Source organism: Lissotriton helveticus, chromosome 12 (genome assembly GCF_964261635.1).
Source record: "Lissotriton helveticus chromosome 12, aLisHel1.1, whole genome shotgun sequence".
Classification (NCBI taxonomy): Eukaryota; Metazoa; Chordata; class Amphibia; order Caudata; family Salamandridae; genus Lissotriton; species Lissotriton helveticus.
The window spans coordinates 772,134,695-772,154,172 of record NC_136073.1 but is presented as its reverse complement, the minus strand read 5'-3'; the positions used below and the strand labels follow the sequence as shown (position 1 = coordinate 772,154,172).

At 45.4% G+C, this 19,478-nt stretch overlaps 1 protein-coding gene across 1 annotated transcript in view; it reads right to left on the bottom strand.

Annotated features, from left to right (window-relative positions):
• Positions 1-18,999, bottom strand: part of CIART (circadian associated repressor of transcription) — a 469,491-nt gene extending 450,492 nt beyond the window's left edge. Inside the window, exons 1-2 of the mRNA XM_078670378.1 lie at positions 18,783-18,999; positions 18,071-18,183 (exon numbers count right to left, since the gene is read on the bottom strand). Of these exons, the coding sequence (XP_078526504.1) occupies positions 18,071-18,131 (61 nt within the window). The 5' untranslated portion in view covers positions 18,132-18,183; positions 18,783-18,999. The remainder of the gene's footprint in view (positions 1-18,070; positions 18,184-18,782) is intronic.
• Between the last annotated feature and the right edge of the window lie 479 nt (positions 19,000-19,478).

Here is a 19,478-nt window from a genome sequence, read left to right as displayed (position 1 = left end):
TGTGGTACGCCGCAGATGACTTCGGTGGCCTCTGATCTAAAAGGGGGAGGCGGACTCTCTGGGTTCTTCCGGAGAGGAACGAGATGATCCAGTCCAATGCTTTTCCTTGAATTCCGACGTTGCTGAGGCGTTGTATGAGGGTGCTATGACAGACTGTGTCGAAGGCAGCGGAGAGGTCAAGTAGGATGAGGGCAACTGTTTCTCCGTTGTCCAGTAGTGTTCGAATGTTGTCTGTTGCTGCGATGAGGGCGGTTTCGGTGCTGTGTTTGGCTCGGAAGCCGGACTGTGAGGGGTCACGTGATTTGTTGGATTCGAGGAAGGCGGTGAGCTGATTGTTGACGGCTTTCTCAATGACTTTGGCAGGGAATGGGAGGAGCGAGATGGGGCGGTAGTTCTTAAGTTCAGTGGGGTCTGCTGTGGGTTTCTTCAGAAGGGCGCTGAGTTTGGCATGTTTCCAGCTTTCCGGGAAGGTAGCGGAGTTGAGGAAGCAGTTGATGACGTCTCGGAGGTGGGGTGCGTTTATGGAGTCTGCTTTGTTGAAAATGTGGTGGGGACATGGGTCGGTCGGCGATCCTGAGTGGATGGAGTTCATCAGGCGGATGGTGTCTTCAGTGGTAATTGGGTTCCAGGCACAAAGGTTGTTAGAGGGGGGTTTTGGTTCAGAGGTGGGTGGAGAGGACTGGTCTCCGGACTGGTTTTCAAAGCTGTTATGTATGTCGGCAATTTTGTTCTGGAAGAATGAGGCTAGGGAGTCGCAGAGGTCTTGGGAGGGAGTGATGTCGTTGGTGCCGGCGGTGGGGTTGGTAAATTCTTTGACGATGTTGAATAGTTCCTTGCTGTTGTGGGCGTTGTTGTCGAGTAGATCCTTGAATGCTGATTTCTTGGTGGATCGGATCAGTTGGTGGTGTTTGCGGGTGGCGTTCTTGAAGGTGGCCAGGTTGACAGTGGTAGGGTTTTTTCTCCAGGCTTTCTCGAGGGTGCGACAGAGCTTCTTGGATTTCGTAAGGTCATCGTTGAACCAGGGGGCTTTTTTGCTACCTTGCTTGATTTGATGGTTTTTCAAGGGTGCTAGTTCGTCGGCGCTGTGGGTGATCCATTGTGTGAGGTTGGTGGCTGCTTGGTTTGGGTCCGATGATTTGGTAGGAGGGCTTTGGTGAAGCGATGTGAAGAGTTGGTCGGTGGTAATTTTGTTCCAGTTTCTTCGGGGAATTGGTTGTGGGAGGTTGTGGGTCGTGGTCTTTTTGTAGTTGAAGTGAACGCAGCTGTGGTCCGTCCAATGGAGAGCTGTGGTGTGATTGAAGGAGATGTGTTTGCTGGAGGTGAAGATTGGGTCAAGCGTGTGCCCGGCATAGTGAGTGGGGGTATCAACAAGTTGTTCGAGTCCGAGGTTGGCCAGGTTGTCCAGAAGGGTGGTGGTGTTGCTGTCGTTTTTCTTTTCCAGGTGGAAGTTGAGGTCTCCCAGAAGAATGTAGTCCTCGGAGGGGAGGGCGTGTGGGTTGATGAAGTCAGTGATGTCTTCGCTGAATTGTGTGCGGGGTCCTGGTGGCCTGTATATGAGGGTGCCTCTGAGAGTGGTCTTGGGGTCAGTGTGGATCTGGAAGTGAAGGTGTTCGGCGGTAGCGAGGTTATCGTCAGAACTGGTCGTGATGCGGATGGTGTTCTTATGGACGATGGCGATGCCTCCTCCTGCTTGGTTGGTGCGGTCCTTTCGAATGATCTTGTAGCCGTCCGGGATGGCTATGGTGATGTCGGGAGCTGATGAGGCGGTCATCCAGGTTTCTGTAAGGAAGGTGACGTCCGGCGATGTAGTGTCGAGTAGGTTCCAAAGGTCAATGGTGTGCCTGTGGACCGAGCGGGTGTTGAGCAGGATGCATTTTAGGTGGTTAGTGTCGGAGCTATGTTTGGGGTTTGTGGGTTTGTGGGTTTGGTGTGGGTCCTGATGCAGTCGTACTTGCAGGAGTGGCAGGTGAAGGGTCCATGGGTGTGTCCTGGGGCGACTTGGTAGCAGTTTGGTGGTCGCCCGGGGTTAAGGGCTGAGAGGGTTGTGGCGTCGTATGTTATGCGGGCGGAGTGGATTTTGCGGGGGCTAGGGGGTCTGGCGCTGGGCGCGGTCGAGGCGCGGACGGGCGTAGAGGGGCTTAACTTTGGCGCGCCTTCGGCGCGCATGGGGCGCGTCCGCAGCGCGTGAACGCTGCGCGCAAAAGCATCTATCATAAGTGGATAGTAGAGGGGGGTGGGGCGAGGAAGGAGCAGCTGGGAGGCGGGAGCGGGGTGGAGAGGCTGGCTACGAGGCTCAACAACAAATGGCAGTGAAAGCAGAACCGAAACAGGACAACAGGACGAGATTGGGGCACAAAGGGCAGTTGCACCGGCACAAACAGGCGCTAATTATGAATTTAAAATCAAGCAATGCGAGCGCTAAATATGCACAGATTTAAATGCGAGCAATGGACAGCAGTAGTGAGCAGTAACAGGCACTAATTCTTTACAGTCAATTCAAGCAAAGCGCTACGATACCCAGGCCAGGAGCGTGGGGAGCGACCGCTTCTCAGAGAGTCTGAACGGTCACAGCGCAACTATCTGCGGGACGAGCCTAAGCTATCAGTGGGAGGGAGGAGCAGCTGAGAGGCGGGAGCGGGGTGGAGAGGCTGGCTACGAGGCTCAACAACAAATGGCAGTAAAAGCAGAACCGAAACACGACAACAGGACGAGATTGGGGCACAAAGGGCAGTGGCACCGGCACAAATAGGCGCTAATTATGAATTTAAAATCAAGCAATGCGAGCGCTAAATATGCACAGATTTAAATGCAAGCAATCGACAAACTAGCACAATTACAATGCGAGCAATGGACAGCCGTAGTGAGCAGTAGCAGGCACTAATTCTTTACAGTCAATTCAAGCAAAGCGCTACGATACCCAGGCCAGGAGCGTGGGCAGCGACCGCTTCTCAGAGAGTCTGAACGGTCACAGCGCAACTATCTGCGGGACGAGCCTAAGCTATCAGTGGAAGGGAGGAGCAGCTGGGAGGTGGGAACGGGTGGAGAGGCTGGCTACGAGGCTCAACAACAAATGGCAGTGAAAGCAGAACCGAAACAGGACAACAGGACGAGATTGGGGCACAAAGGGCAGTGGCACCGGCACAAACAGGTGCTAATTATGAATTTAAAATCAAGCAATGCGAGCGCTAAATATGCACAGATTTAAATGCGAGCAATCAACAAACTAGCACAATTACAATGCGAGCAAAGGACAGCACTAGTGAGCAGTAGCAGGCACTAATTCTTTACAGTCAATTCAAGCAAAGCGCTACGATACCCAGGCCAGGAGCGTGGGGAGCGACCGCTTCTCAGAGAGTCTGAACGGTCACCAGCACCCAGCTCCTGGAAGCACCCAACTCCTGGAAGATCTTACCTCAAAATTCTAATACAGGTGGGCAGAGGCAATCAGAAAACCAACTTCCGGTGCATGATAACGCTGACAGTCAGCGGAGTCGTGTAACCCATAGCGATTCAGTGTCTCCGGTGTATAGTACACACTGTTAATACATTTAAAGTGAATCAGTCGGTGCCTACCATTGAGGGATATTCCCTCAGTCGGCACAGCAATATTGCCAACATTTGTCACCAATAACCCTATCAAGATCTCTCTGCCAGTCTAAGTGTACCTTCAGCATAGTGGGCCTCCTGGATTCCTGCGCGTGTGCACATAATCTGGACACCAACTTTGCAGGGACTTCCGTCTGAATTAGAGAAGAAAGCACTGGCATGTCCGGAGGTTCCTGCATGTCATCCCCTAATAACCCTCAAAGCGCATGTCAGACTTTATAATATTGAAAATAGGTAAGCACAGATGACGGATGTTCCCTGTCGAGTACTGACTCCCAACCAGCCAAAACACCATCTCGGAAGAAATCCCCCATGTTGGTTATATCTAATGAGCATAGAGCCCATAATAAGCCTTCTCCCTCGTCATGGGGAACCATGAACACCACTCTAATAACATATGTGGGGAGTGCAGGAAGGAACCAGATTGTTGCACAAGCAGACTCTGCCAAGCATGCACTGTAGAGTTTAAGGAGTCAAATGTACTGTGGCACTTACCGGGTCACCAAGTATTGTCTGAGGTAGGGTGTGTGGGCTAGCAGCATCCCTTTGTGTAGGTTGGAAGGTCATGGGGGCCATGAAGCCAATAATGTTACCCTGGACTGGCAAGCAGCCTAGGGTTAGATGGGACGTTTTTACCCTTCCTGTCGACTAGGGTGGATTGAATGCGCCCGAGTTTGAACTGTATTACAAGGCTCTGGGCCGCTTTTTAATACAGTTCAAGGTCTGGCGCGTTCAATCCACCCATGTCGACAGGAAGGGTAAAAACTTCCCATCTAACCCTAGGCTGCTTGCCGGCCAAGGCTAACTTAAGCATCAAAGAGCACAGCGTAACAAAGAAAAATCGGGGCAGAAGTCTTAGAATTGCTGGAATAGGAACAGAAATCTAGGGAAGACCACCATTTTCGTCAATGCCACTTGTCTCATCAAAGAAAGGAGCAATTGCATCCAAAGGTCAGTGGCTTCTTTAATGCACTGTACTGATCTCACATAATTGTCTAACACAACAATCGCTGGATCAGTATGAATTTGTATGCCAAGGTAGGGCACAAAATCAGTTTTCTATTGTATAGGGAACTCCAGAGCCGAGGGAGTCATGGCAGGAGTCCCTGGAAAAATAATGGACTCTCCCCTGTTCACTCTGAGGCCTGACAGACCTCCAAACTGAACCATTTCCTTAAGAATAGGAGAGATATGTCTCTCTGGATTGTGTACATACAGCAAAGTATCATCAGCGTAGGTCAAAAAATTATGAGGCGATAGCCGGAAAAGGTGTGATCATGGTACTTCCTAAGGCAAACGCAAGTGGCTCAGCAATCAGGGCATATAACAAAGGTGATAGTGGACAGCCTTGCCTGGTGCCCCTTGTGATTGAGAAGGGACAGTGACAAAAGTATCCACTCGAGCCCTGGCTACATGAGAAGCAAAGAGGACTGCAATCAGGCAAAGAAACAAGTTGCCCACTCCTATCTGCCCCAAAATAGCCCTCATAAACGTCCACTCTACCGAGTCAAACGCCTTTTCGGCGTCTAAAAAACCACCACAGCCTTTACTGCTGGGTCAACTTGTTGGTTGACACCAAACAGCGTTCTTCCATTATATGATAGACTTCTACCCAGTATGAATCCTGCCTGCTCCGGACAGACAACTGCTGGGACAATTGGAGCCAGCCTATTCACAAGGACTTTGGCAAAAATCTTGTTGTTAACATTTAGGAGTGACAAGGGCCTATATGAGGAGCAAACATTAGGTGGTATCGCTGCCTTTAATAATCACAAGCAAGGCTTCCCTCATTGAGGGCAGAATCTCTCCAGTTTCCACCATTTCCTCGTATAACATGACCAAGTGCAAAATGAGCAATTCTTGGAAGTCTTTATAAAAGGCCACAGTGAGGCCATCAATGCCGAGTGCTCCTGCGACTTGCATATCGTTAAGAGTGGTGTGTATCTCAGATAAGTTTAGGGGGTTATAAGATGCTCTCTGTGCTCTGCAGTAAGCCAAGTCATGCGTATATGTTCCAGATTATCGGCATTAGCCTCTCAATCTGGTGGGATGCCGGAGGTATATAACTCTACATAGTGTCTACAGAACAGGTTGGCAATGTGTTCAATATCATGTGGTGGGTGGTCATCTTCATCTAAAACTTCCATCATTATTCCAGCCTCCCTTTTGGGGTGCATTAGGGCCACTAACATGGCACTGGGCTGTTCATCCTCCCCAGACACCCTTGCAGTAGTATATTTGCCGAGTTGTTTGACTTCACTGTTGGCTGTATCATGATACTCAGTCAACTTCTCTACAATGTCTTTCAGTATTGAGTGTCACCTGAGCGCAAATTATCCCATTCCATTTGAGCAATTTCTTTTTCCAAATACAACAGTCTGGTTCTTTAGGACTTAATGCCCCCTGTTAGAAATGGGGGTCTCTAGTTGGCAAGGGCTTGGACCTTTGTCCAAGTAGGGACCCTTCCTTCTAGTCAGGATAAGGGAGTTACACTCCTAAAGTAACCCCTGCTCACCCCCTTGGTAGCTTGGCAGTAGCAGTCTGGCTTATTTTAGAGACAGTGTGTAAAGCATTTGCACATAACCAACAGTAATACAGTGTAAGCACTACAAAAGGACACCACACCAGTGTAGAAAAATATCCAATATTTTTATATACTTAGGACAAGACCAAAAACGATAAAAATCCACAATACAGTACTTAGAAATCTTCAGTTATCAGAATAAAGTTCCTTGATGTCGATAGCTCTTTTGGCGCTATCACTGCGTTGTGAACAACAAATCTAAAGAGTTCTGGATGACCGTGGCGTCGTCGGCCACAAAACAGTACCTTTAGAATTGCAGGGCGTCGGGGACCTCTCATTGAGCTCCAAAAGAATGGCTTCCGCAGGCGTCGGTGCAGGAGGTTGGTGCAGGAGTTGTTGGGCCCTTGAAGTCACACGCGTTGCAGATCGAACTGCTCGCGGTTGAAGTTGGGAGTGCTGGCGTCGGCAGGCATCGGGGCTGCGGTGTGAAGTGCAGCGGTGCGGTGTACAGTGCCCTCAGGTCACGGTGTAGGCAGGAGCTCGGTGACGGTCGTCCAGCGGTGTCGGTGAGACCAGGGCTGTGGTGCGAAGTGATGCGGTGCTCGTCGTCGTTGCTGAAGCGCTGTCGTCGGTTGACGAACCGTAGTAGATGGCTCCGGTGTCGGTAGGCCAAGGCTGCAGTGCGGATGAGGACAGTGTGTCATGTAACTTACGAGCGAGGCTCTTGAACCATGGTGCAAGCAACGGCATCGATGTCGGTGTGGAGCGCCATAGTTAGGGATACCAGAGCTACGGCGTGAAGCGAGGCGGAGTGCGTGCCCACAGGTCGCGGTGCAAGCAGCGGCTCTGTGGTGGCATCGTCAGTGAGACCAGCGTTGCAGTGCTGCGGTACCTTCTGCATTGCCTTCAGGACACGGAGTCGGCAGCGGCGTCCTAATGATAAAGGTGGAGACAAGATTAGAAAGAAGAAAGAGGTATAATGGATATTCACTCTTGGCACATTCTCCCATGGGTTGAATAACGAATTACCCTGGGAGAATGCCATAATGTAAAGTTTTCTCCCTCTCTAATCGACCATGGACAGTTTGTTTACTGGGAATACATGACCTCGTATGCCCTGCAGTATTATTTAGAAACATTGTTTCTCTTTTTGCTGCTATGAGTTATATACATAGTAACAGGTGTGGATATTCGACAATGCACATTGCTCTTTATTTCAATAGATTTAGATACTAGGTGTAACGCACATAGCCTATGCAGGAGTAGGTATCTTTCCCTTTAAGAGAGGGAGTTCCTTATTTTGACACCCATTCCTCAAGCTGCATATATAAGCTAATCAGAATCGGCCTTACTAAATCTTTCGCGCCAAACAAGCTACCAGACGCCATTCCCAAAATTCTCGCAAACTTCTAAACAGGTACGTGAATGATCACTAGATTATGTGCCGGTTTCCACGTACGGAACAAACTATACTAGTTTTTAATCGTGTATCCTCACTTTGTCCCCCTTCTCTAGAATATTACAAACAGTTGGAATGATATATCCGTCGCTTTGTCTGAAGATATGTTACACTTAGCTAGATGCCGGTGACGTTTCCTGCTTGATATATCCCCAGGTAAAACTTCGTAATAATACGCACATGAATGTTTATACGACACTGCTTCAATACTGGGCGGTAACTCTCGTTTACTATTTTGTTCCTTAGCAAGTCAAGAGCATATATTTCCCCCTCAGGGTTCTTGACTCACCACGGAAGCAAATGATAGACTGGCATTTATAACGATCTTCGCTTGTTGCTCTCCGAGGTAAAGCTTTATTATATTATGCAAATAAGTGCTTCCCCGCGATCACACTTATATTAATATCCAAAACCTTATGACCATCTTTTTCAGATTACTGGGAGTACGCATTTGTTTTAATCTAGAGTCACGCCTTATAGACAAACTACAGCCACATGCCGAATGCCCTTTTTGTCGGGTTCATATAAGGTAAATCCCGCGACAGTAGACAAATGTTTATGTAGCCATTATCACCCTCTGGCGCATACTATTCACAGAAGCTTTCCATTTTCATTTTAGAAAACTTTGACGGAAAGCAGTACGATCGTGAAGGTGTTTCAGGCAGCAATTTCTTTTAATTTGAAAAACGTTCTGAGGATAAATAATCATAATCAAGTAGGTATCATTTAGTTCCGACTTCAGATACATTCATGAAACTCAAGTCAGGATGTTTTAAAACCCTCAAAAAACCATTAGATCTTTAAACTGCTAGCCTTTTTGTGAATAGAACTGGAATCTATCCTCCGTTAGCCGGTGACGCGGGCTTTTGTCTTTCAACATGAGACGATATTTATCGCTTGGGGCTAAGGCATTCTTGATATTGTAAAAGAATGACGCTGCTCCCTATAAGACTATACATTGAGGAGTGAGGGTCTGAATTATATACTAATGCCACTATCGTATAAACTATCAAATAGTATAGTAATCTGTATATATACTTTAGCATATTTATTACGGTGTATGCTTTTGGCTGGTTTACTAAGACCATACACAGCAATAGAAGCTTCTTTTCTAATTCCCTGTCCGGATCTACAACTGCTAACCTTCTTCCAAAACCAGAGGTAAACAACAGCACTATAGACATAGGGTCAATTAAATATAATAGGATGTGTTTATCTTCTGGCATCATGTTACTGCTTAGGGACTCACTAAAAATTTCATGAACAAATTCCTATTTTAAGCACTGATGTATAAGATGGGAATTTCATGATTTACAGCATCTAAATAGGTCACAACAGAAGCATAGCTATAAAGAAGATAAACTATTATTGAGGAACAGATATATAAATAGCACCAGGACCATCTGAATTCACTATTTTTTTCATTGATCTTGTTGTGTCATTGTTTAGGAATAGATATAAAAGTAGCACTAATACCATCTGAATTTACTATTTTTTACTGATCTTGTTGTATTAATTTTTTTCTTTATGTAGTAACTGATCTCTGTACTTTAAAATGTATAATGTCAATATTAGGTTTTGAAGAATTATCGGTTAACTAGATAATATGTTGAATTATGGCGGTGTATCATGTTATGTTTATCATATGTCTAGCGAGAAACTCTAATACAACTATGGTGTATTAAACACATTGTACTATGTATTATGCAATATAAGGAAGGCATGTACTTAAAATAAAATATTATCTGTTCATTTTTAGAAATATATTGGTATCGTCCTGATGAAGACACAAAGCACGTGTCGAAACGCGTAGACGAAAACCATCTCCTCCGTTACATCTCTGATAATAATTGATGCCTAAACATTCCTTGAATTTTATGTATCAACTAGAAGGAAAAAAAAATTTTAAACATTTATTTCAACTATTTTAAGAAAAAATGTGTTAATGAATATGTTCATGCCAACTTTTAATAATTTAAATTAAATCAATCATGACATCATAGTACTTTGTTGTTTCTCTCTTTTATGTGTTTGTGCTAGACGCTTTACTTTGCCTGGGTTTATATTTTATTCTAAATTGCTTTACCCAGACCCAGGAATTTTATCCTCATCAGGGGGTCCTTGTTTATTTCTACAAAGGCATCGTCAGTGAGACCAGGGTTGCAGTGCTGCGGTGCCTTCTGCGTTGCCTTCAGGACACGGAGTCGGCAGCGGCGTCGTAGACGGCGTCGCATTGCTTTTCCTTCTGTTACAGCACAAAACACACAATCGCCAGTGCTGATGGCAGAAGAACTTGAAGTATATGCTGTTCCTGAGACTTCTTGAATAGGGGGCAAGGTATACCTCAAGCCCTTGGATAAACTCACAAAAAGAAATTGCAGAAAGTTCAGTCCAGTCCTTTCACTGCCCAAAACAGAAGCAGCCATGCAGGCCAACACAGCAAAGCACACAGCAACGTGGTAGTCTCTCCTCACAGCTTCTCCAGCACTTCTTCTTGGCAGTCTTCTTGGTTCCAAAAGAGTTGCAAAGGTTAGAGGTTTGGGCCCCACTTTTTATAGCCCAAATTCCTTTGTCCTCTCAGGCAGAGTGTTTGTGGCCAGGAGGTGGAGACAGCATTGTAAGAGGCAGACCAGGCCCATTCAGGTGAAAGGACCCCCCCCCCACACTCTAAATGAAGCCCAGGTCTATTCAGCCCATCCCTGACCCATCTAGACTCCCTGGAGCCACTGCTCCTCCCCAGCCCCTGTCATCCCAAAGCCAGACAGTCAATCCACAAATCCAGAAGAGGCCCACTGGATGGCTGAGCAATAAAATACCTCCTTTTTAAAAGCGATATTTTCAAACACTGAATTTAAAAATCACCATCACTAAAAGATGCATCTGAGTTCAGGCATACTAAACTTTATTCCTCTACCTTGTTCCCAGGGGCAGTAATATTTGTAAGATGTTATAAACAAACTCTACATTCTGTCCTATGTGAACAGGTAGCCTTGCAATATTGAAAAACTAAATTGGCAGTAATTCACTATCAGGAGATGCCACACACACAAACTGGGCATGTCCTACCTTTCACATACACTGCACCCTACCCATAGGTGTACCTTGGGCCTACCTTAGGGGTGACTAATACGTAAGAAAAGGGAAAGTTAGGGCTTGGCAAGTGGGTGCACTTGCCAAGTCAACATCGCAGTACAAGACTGCACACAGGCTCTGCAATGGCACGCCAGAGTTACATTTACAGGCTGTTTGTATGGGTGCCACATTCCATGCTGCAAGCCCACTAGCAGCATTTGATTTACAGGCCCTGGGCACACACGGTGCACTGTACTAGGGACTGACTAGTAAATCAAATCAGCCAATCATAGAAACACCAATCCATAATAACAGCACTTGCACTTTAACACTGAACAGCAGTGAGAAAGTGCGCAGAGACACTAAACCAGCAAAAACAGAGTCAAAAGCCCGGGAGGTCAGAAAGCAAAAAGTCAGGGGAAACACGCCAAAAGATGCCAAGTCCAACACCTCTGCATGCTTTGAAATAGTCACCCCTCTGATATATACATAAGAGGTTTCCCAAACCATAGTGAAGCGAGCAACATACCAATATTATTATGGAAAAACTCCTCAATAATTTGCGTCATTTTGAACTTAAATTCCTTAAACTTCCTGAGTTGGGAGAGCCATGTCTAATATAACAAGCGCATGATCTGAATAAGTTCTCGGGAGAGATGCACAATGAGTAACGCAAGAGGCCAAGCCTTTAGCCACCAGCCAGAAGTAAATTTGAGTATGGATATTGTGTACTGCTGAGTAATGTGTGAACCCCGCAGCTTCTGGGGAGCGGTGTCTCCATATATCAAGTAAGTCTGATCGTTAGCTATATCAATGATAGCCCTAGTGGCAGGCGAGTGGCGGCGAGGTGGGCCCCTCGAGTGATCACGGACAGGATCTAAGACATTATTGAAGGAGGGCAGATGCGTGTCAGTGGCTGGCAGCATCCATTTTGTGATGCCCAGGCCGAGAAAGCTGGTACCGGGTGTACCGGAGTTTCGCATATGTCCCTTTAGGAGGGTGGAATCATACCTCCGCTGCCAGTTACTGGCGGGGAGGTATGATTCCAAGGTGTTTGACACGAAACACAACATGTTTCTAAGCAGCCGTTTCAAAGTTAGCATTTACTGCGAGGTTATAATGCACTTACATATATATGGTTGGCTGTATCACAAACAACCCCGGAAAATAGGTTCTGAAGGCTGCCGAGGGGCTATGCTCATGCAGGGGCACCCTCTCACATAAAACCCAGCACCCTGCCTTCATGATTGATAAGGCCTGTCTTACGGGTGACTGATAGGTTTATATGTGCAGTGATATATGAGCGATATAGTGAACCTATATATAAGTAAGGGGTGAATGCACCACCTTACACAGGCTGCAGTAGCAGACCTGTGGTGTCAGTTTGAATGGTCTCTCAGGGGTGGCACAATACATGCTGCTGCCCCTGGGAGGCCTATGGGGTACCTAGGCCTTGGGTACATAGTATACCATATACTAGGGACTTATAAGGGTACCCCAGAATCCAATCTGGAGTGTACCTAAAGTACATGTAGGAGAAAACAGATAGGCTGGGGTCCTGGATAGCAGGATCCCAGACAGTCTAAGTCGAGTGCAGTGAAACATCAGCAAAAAGTGGGGGTAATTATAAGAAGCAGATCCTACTCTCCTACACAACCCCACCAAACGTCAGGACATTAAACTAACCTTGACCAGTTGAGTCTTCATGTTCTAAGTGGAAATATCTGGAGAGTCCATCTGCATTGGCATGGTTACTCCCAGGTCTATTTTCCACTGAATAGTCAAGTAGTCAGGTAGTCAAAATATACTTTATTCGACAGCTAAGAGTCATAAAAGCACAATTCATTGCAAAACATTGGTACATAAAACCTTAATAAACATTACAAAATTCTATTCTAAAAATGCTATATGCAGAGCAGATAAAAAAGTATCCCAATTTACAAATTCCTTAATCATCTTTCGGTATACAAACAGAGCAGCAATATAAGGTACAAACAAGCAGTAAATAAATGACCAGAATATATTGGGTCTGTCTCATGATGTGCACATTAAGTGACCAAACACGCTGACTCTAGAGCCGGCAAGCTTTTCCTGTATATGATGGCTGCTATTAAAACGCTTGCAACCCCCAGGCAAACTGTGGGAGAAGATAGCATTTGAAGATAGGTCAAAGCCGGCCTCACTTGAGCAAACTGTCGGTCTTTAAACAGTGGTAGAATGTGAGAACTGCGCTGAGGGTCGTAAAAAGTGCAGAAAAACATTAAATGTAATGTATCCTGGTCTGAAAAATTGTCGCAGGGGCAGGATTTGAGAGAATCAGGCTTCGAGTAGCCTAGGGGAAATGTCAAGAGCCAAAGGACCAGATTCAGATGAAAGCTGGTCAATACAAATCGGTGATATGCTTTAACATAAGTTAAATAAGGCTGCATCTGTGGGCCCATACTCAATATAACAAAACTACTCACAGACGGTTTTACTACTTCTGCCTCCTCTCTAAGCATCTGCCGCTTGTCCAAAAAATGCTTTTTAAAAGCTCTGATAGCAGTTTTGCTCAGTGCCCCTGGATTCAGGAACAGATCAGGGTGGCCAAGCCATCTGGCCTGTTCTGTTATGTAATTCAACCAAGGGATGCGCAAGGCCCCATCTAGACTAGACAGTCGCCAATTATGAGCTGGCTCAGATTTGGTACTGGGGATGCCCAGATTCTGAGCCAGCGCAGCAATGTTGCGAACTCAATCTTGTCTGAGATATACCCAGCTCCCAGTTCTTCATGCACGTTAAAAACAGGTATTGCGATGGGTAGAAACCACCGCAATGGAGCGCACACCGCTAGCCCCTCCTCCGGATCGCCCCTCGGGACTCTGGTACTTGTAGTTCAATAGTGGATCACCCAGGTGGGTGCAAGTCGGTACTTGTTGGACTGATGAATCTCTAGACCCGATACATGTCCCGGGTTTTTGGGTATCGCCCGAGACATGGCTCGGGTTTCGGGATAACTTCCCTCATCAGTAGAGAAAATGGTTAGGGGTGGAGGAGAAGGCCGCCAAACAACCGCATAAAATTATTCTCAGCTACCTGGATCACCTTCGCAACCTTATACCTCCAAATGTCACTCCCATGCGTAGCCATTGGGATGCATTTTGCGTTGGAGATCTTTAATAGAGCAGGGAGTGGTTTAGACCCCAATCTCTTTGCAAAATTCAAAGTAGCCCCCGCGGCTCCGGCCAGAGTGTTCCTTTTAAGTAAGATTTGCAGACCCCAGGATCCTTTTTCGTCAAAAGTACCCCTAGATAAGGAAACGTGGGCACCTTAGTCAGTTCTGCCCCTTTGCAATAAAATGTGGATTAAGCCGCCTTTCCTGAACCTATGGTCATACTGTGCGATTTCTTATGGTTCGTATTTAGATCTAATGACTCCATAAAACTTATAAAACAATTTAAGAGACATTGTAGGCCCAATGCAGTTCTGGCCAGCAGAACTGCATCATCTGCATACAGAAGTGCAGGTATCATTTTGGAGCTGGCTCTGGGGATGTCTTTACAAAAGGCTATGAGGGTTTCACCCAATCTATTAATGGAAAGTGTGAACAGCAGAGGTGCCAAAATGCACCCGTGCCTGACCCCCCCCTTTTTACTTCCCAGAAATTAGTCAAACTACCATCTGTTTTATACCTTACTGCTGCTGTGGTGTTTTCATGGGCAGTATGCAAAAAGGACACTAACTCCACTGCTATCCCTAGATCACGTAACACTAACCACAGCTTAGACCTGTTGACATAGTCAAAAGCTGAAGTTAGGTCCATGAATGACAGATGTAAGGTTCCTCTCTTGGCAATGGTGTACTCTCTAATAACTAAATGCAGGTTTAGGCACGGGTCCAAGGTCCCTTTCCCCTGCCGAAAACCATACTGCAGGTCAGAGATGATAGTAGCCTGATCGAGGTTCCTGTAAGTCGATCCAGAATTACTTTCCTCAGTATTTTAGCCACGGAATCTAAAAGAGAAATTGGTCTATAGCGTCCCGAGCTCCTTTTTAGGTCTCGCTGATCCAGCGCATGCGCTGCTCTGCGAGACATTTAGTGTGTGGCTCCAGAAAATGCTACCAAACGCTTTTACTTGTGACGGCCTGGAGCTTGCGTGATGCGCACAAGCGTGTGCGCCTCGCTCCGCCTCTCCAATGCTCACTATGCCTCTCCTTCTTCCTCTTTTATTAAGGCTGTAACGCAATGAGGCTCGAGAATACTTCTGAGGGGGCAGGGGGCAACATGTGTGAGCATGGTTGCTTTTGTGGACGATCGGGGACGGGCAGAGAAGTAAAAGGACTCCGTCTCTTCCTTACTGCCCAGAGAAGACACAGACAATGTCCTCTTCTTTTCTGTGCTGGCAGCTGACCCCCCCTTCCTATTATTCCCTCTCTTTCTATCTTGCTCCTCACTTCCTGAGAACCGTGACTTGAAGAAACGGTTCACAACCTCTCTTTCCTTCTTTCATTTAGTTGCTTCCCTGCGAAATGGATCCAAAAAAGAAAAACACTTCTGCAGGAAATGCCCTTTTTCTGACATTTTTCTATTCCAAAGTGCAGCCTCGGGATGCAGAGAAATGAAAGGTTTTAAATATGAAAAATAAATACATAACTAAATAAAACAAGACAGAGTGGTTGCAAATTGGCCAGATTGGTTTTATTCACATCCAAACCCATCAGGCTCACTTTACAGACTTTGCAGTGAAGTGCTACCTTTCTTTCCTTGTCTTTCTTTGAACAGCATTATTGTCCCCAGGTGGGGAAGTGCACCATTCCTGGATGTATTGCAATACCTGGTTGATGGGTGGATTGGAAAACAAAATGTGTACCTCTGTGTTTATGGTTGTGGTCTTTTTAAACCATACTGTTTACGTTTATTAAGGATATAAGCAATGGACATTGAAACGGTTCCCTTCAGGGACCTGTAGTCATGTCCTTAACTTTTCAGGTAAACCCCCCCCCCCTACTCCCATCGGGTTCCCTTTCTCCCGACTTTGTCATTTTTCTGTTGAATTTCCCTATGAGGACTTTCAGATGCATCACTCCACAATATGTGTGCTTGTTTATCCACTATGATTACCTACTTTTATTCTTTGAAGCTGATGACAGTCATGTTTTAACCCAGTTATTTCCACAGTTCCTTCTTGATGACCTCAATCTTCATTGTTACACTCTTTTTATTTGCCTGTTGTGCTTGTCACTGTGTCCACCAGATTCCTATTCCTTAAAAACATGACACTTCACTCTGTAACATAATTTTCCTTGATTCCATTTCCCATCTTTGATCACCTACTACTGATTTTCTATTTCTCTCGCTCTCTAGCTCCACCTAGAACCTTTTCACCCATAATCCATTAGTCTCCTCAAAAGAAAATGAAGATCAGAATACCCCAGTTCCCTTTTTATAGCTAGCTCCTCTGTCCTTCTCCCCATTCACTGGATCTTAATGACTCTTTTAGTACAATTTAATCAAAATTAACAGACATTGTTTATGCTTTTCTGTGTATGCAACAATTTTCAAGTTCTCATAAACTCACAGCCAGGGCGCCCTCACCCCCTGTTGCTGGTGTTGGCAAATGCATTGCTATTTGATGAAAATGCATCAGACAGACCCATGGTTATATTGTGTTATAAATTGCATTTATGTAGCACTTACAACTAAGAGCTTCACCACATCGACAGGGGTAGTGAGTTCTAAGCTACTCCGGAGCCCAAGGTTAGTTTCTAATCCACTAGTTACAGATTATTATTGGTTATTGTTATTGGTTTTGTGATCTCAAGAAAACATTCCATGCATTTATTTTAATAAGAAATAGGTGTGATCATTGAAAGGGGGAATGCAAGTTCATGCAGGTGATTGGAAGGGGTAATTACATAAGGTGATGGAGAAGAAGTGTTGTTAGATTCCATGGATGTGGTTTCTAAGAAGGAGGGAAAAGTTGTGATCGATTAAATTATGTGTGAGCAATTGGAAGAACTACGATAATAGAGAAGAAGTCAGGCAGTCATGCAACATAAACTAGACTATACGTAGAGAGTGGAAACATGCACAGGAATGAAGGTAAGGAGAGGGTTAGTCAATAAAATAAAGAAGAGGAAAACTGATAACTTTAAGCCAGGCAATTTTCCAGGCAAGCATTTTTTACTATAGTGGGAGGAAGCTTTTTGTGATAGCTTGCGATCTGGGAATGTAAAAATGTAGAAAAAAATTATTTGCACATGAGATAGTTTATTGCAGTATTTCTGTAGTACTTACTGTGACTATGTGGGGCACTGAAGCACTTATACGCATCTATAGCACGTTACATCATGTGGGTGTGGTTGAAAGAACAATTTGCTTTGAGTCTATGCAGGAAGTGTATGCACGTCATGCATGATGACCACCAAGGTGCTGCTATAGTGTATTGGGACGCATCACTTGGCAGTGTGATGGATGAAGACTTTTTGGGTGGTATGCTGGAAGCAACAATTAGCTCTGCAGGGCTCTTTTGTTTTGCTATTATTTATTTATGTTCTGAATTCAATTTCCTATACTGGTTTTGTCTCCACTCTGATAGCTTATGGATCTCAGGAGGGAACATGTGGAGGAGAGAGTTCAGAGATCTGCTCTGATAGACTGCATTACAGTTCTCCTTTAAATGATTTCCATTCAAAAAAGGTCAATAAAAGAGATTTGCCAAGATCCACTGTCCTACAACATAATTTTGTGATAACAAGATGTTGGTGTTCAGGGTATATGTCTATTTGGAACCAGCACAGTAGGTTACGTAGAGTCCTCAGGTGACCGGCAGTCTGTGGAAGATCTTTTGCAGATATGTCCTCTTAGTATACAGTGATTACTTAGGGGCCTCTTATAACCTATATCTGTGCCATCCATTTGTCAGTAAGAGTCCATATTACCTTTCATACATCATGTGCCTGTTCTTTTGAAGGTATGGGATTCAGGTAGAGAATTAGTATAGGATACGGAGAAGCAGATTACCTCACACTAAGACCAGTAGGACTGTCAGAAATACTAGAATTACTGTCATCCAACTTGTGGTTCGAGGTACAGACGGTTGGCCTCCATGCTAGTGTCTGAATAGGGAGTGGATGTCTCAGGTGAGATTATCTTCTTCCTGTAAAATTGGAAGTGAATGCCCTTGCATCTGATATTTGCCCATTGATCTAGAGGTGGGATAAACCAGGGCCATGGGAATTATGCAGTAGGGGAGGACCAAATTATGCGACAAGAAAAGGCAAATTATGCAACCTAATGCAGCAATAGCATTGCTTCATAATTTTGTCTTTTTTTACGTCAACATGTTTGGACAAAGGTTTCACCTCATTAGTACCGGATTAACATCCAAATACAGTACTATTTTCGTTATTTCACTGGCAGGCACATACCTCTGGGGACTGGAGAGCGAGTGGAGGCCAGCAGTGGACCGACATCAAAACTGTCCAACATTCTTTCTAGCTTCCTGGGGAAATACTCAGAGCTCAGTAGGGTCAGTCCAGGTCTGAGAAAGACAAGCAAGGCAGTGGTCGTCAGACTATTTCACGCTGCACCCCCGAACCCTCATGAGAAAAAACCTCATTAAGGCCCTCACAATGAAAAACGTATTTTTTCACAATTATTCTATAACATTGGCAGGTATAAACATTTAATAGTTCAAACATTTCAGCTATGCTCACTATCCCTTTTAAAATGCAAAAACGTAATTGTCATCATCCCATGGTGTCCCTAAAGTTTGAAAGTACTCAGAGTAATCCTCTTATTTTTTTATTTTTTTTAGAAGTGAGTGTGTGCGGGATTGAAGGTTATGTGGAGCCCCTAATCCCTCTTGACACAGTTCATCAGGACATGAGTGATACATTATATTATAATGATCCGTTACAGAGTGGCTCACTGGCAAACAAACAAGGCACTTCTTTCGGGCAGTATAACTCTCTTGGTAGTGCTCCCTATAATCACCCCCTCCCCCCCCCCCCCCCCAACTGCTCTTCAAAGATATATATATATATATTTCTCAATAATCCTCTTCAGCTGAACCTGTGTCACAAATTAACTACCATGACGCTAGAGGGAGCTAAAACTGTATTCTTAATTCATTAATACCTTCTTCCTCTAAAGCTGTTACAGTTCTTTGGTTATCTTCCCGACAATATACTCTGATGATCTATTATTTAGATAAAATATTAACTTGAATTCATCACTTCGGCCGTTGTTCTTCCAGGTTTTTTGTTCTTCTGTGGTATGCCGCGAGCACTTCACAACTAAAACAAACACTGCTTCGTTAATGCTCCGTCTGAGGCCCACGCATGACGCACTTTGTCCTCAGAGGCCAACGTCTGTGGCGCGCGAGGTGGCAGACAGAACGAGGCTTAAATACCAGCGCTGGCCTCGCGCTCGTTGGACCGCTCAAAACAGCCTCGTGAACACCTGTGAGGTCACCCCTCTTCCGCGGTCTGAAGAGACCCCGTGACGCCGCACCGCCGCCGCCTTCAATTCTGAACGAGGCTGGCTCCCGCGCTTTTCTGGGCTGCTGAAAACACGCAGACTAGCATTTCCTTGGCTTCACAAAGAACTGTAACCCGTCTCAGAAGATTTTACTATCAGCAGAGAGTTGTGGTAACCGTTTCAGACCATGCCCAACCAGCCCTTGGCCTTGTCTGAGCCACTCCCATCAATCCAACATCTCTTGACCTTCAGAGAGAGGCCCAAAGTGAGAGGTAGGGCATCATCCGACCCACTGCTTGTATTTTACCTTAAACTGTGGAGGTGCAGGTGACTGTGATGCAAAGTTGAAGCAAA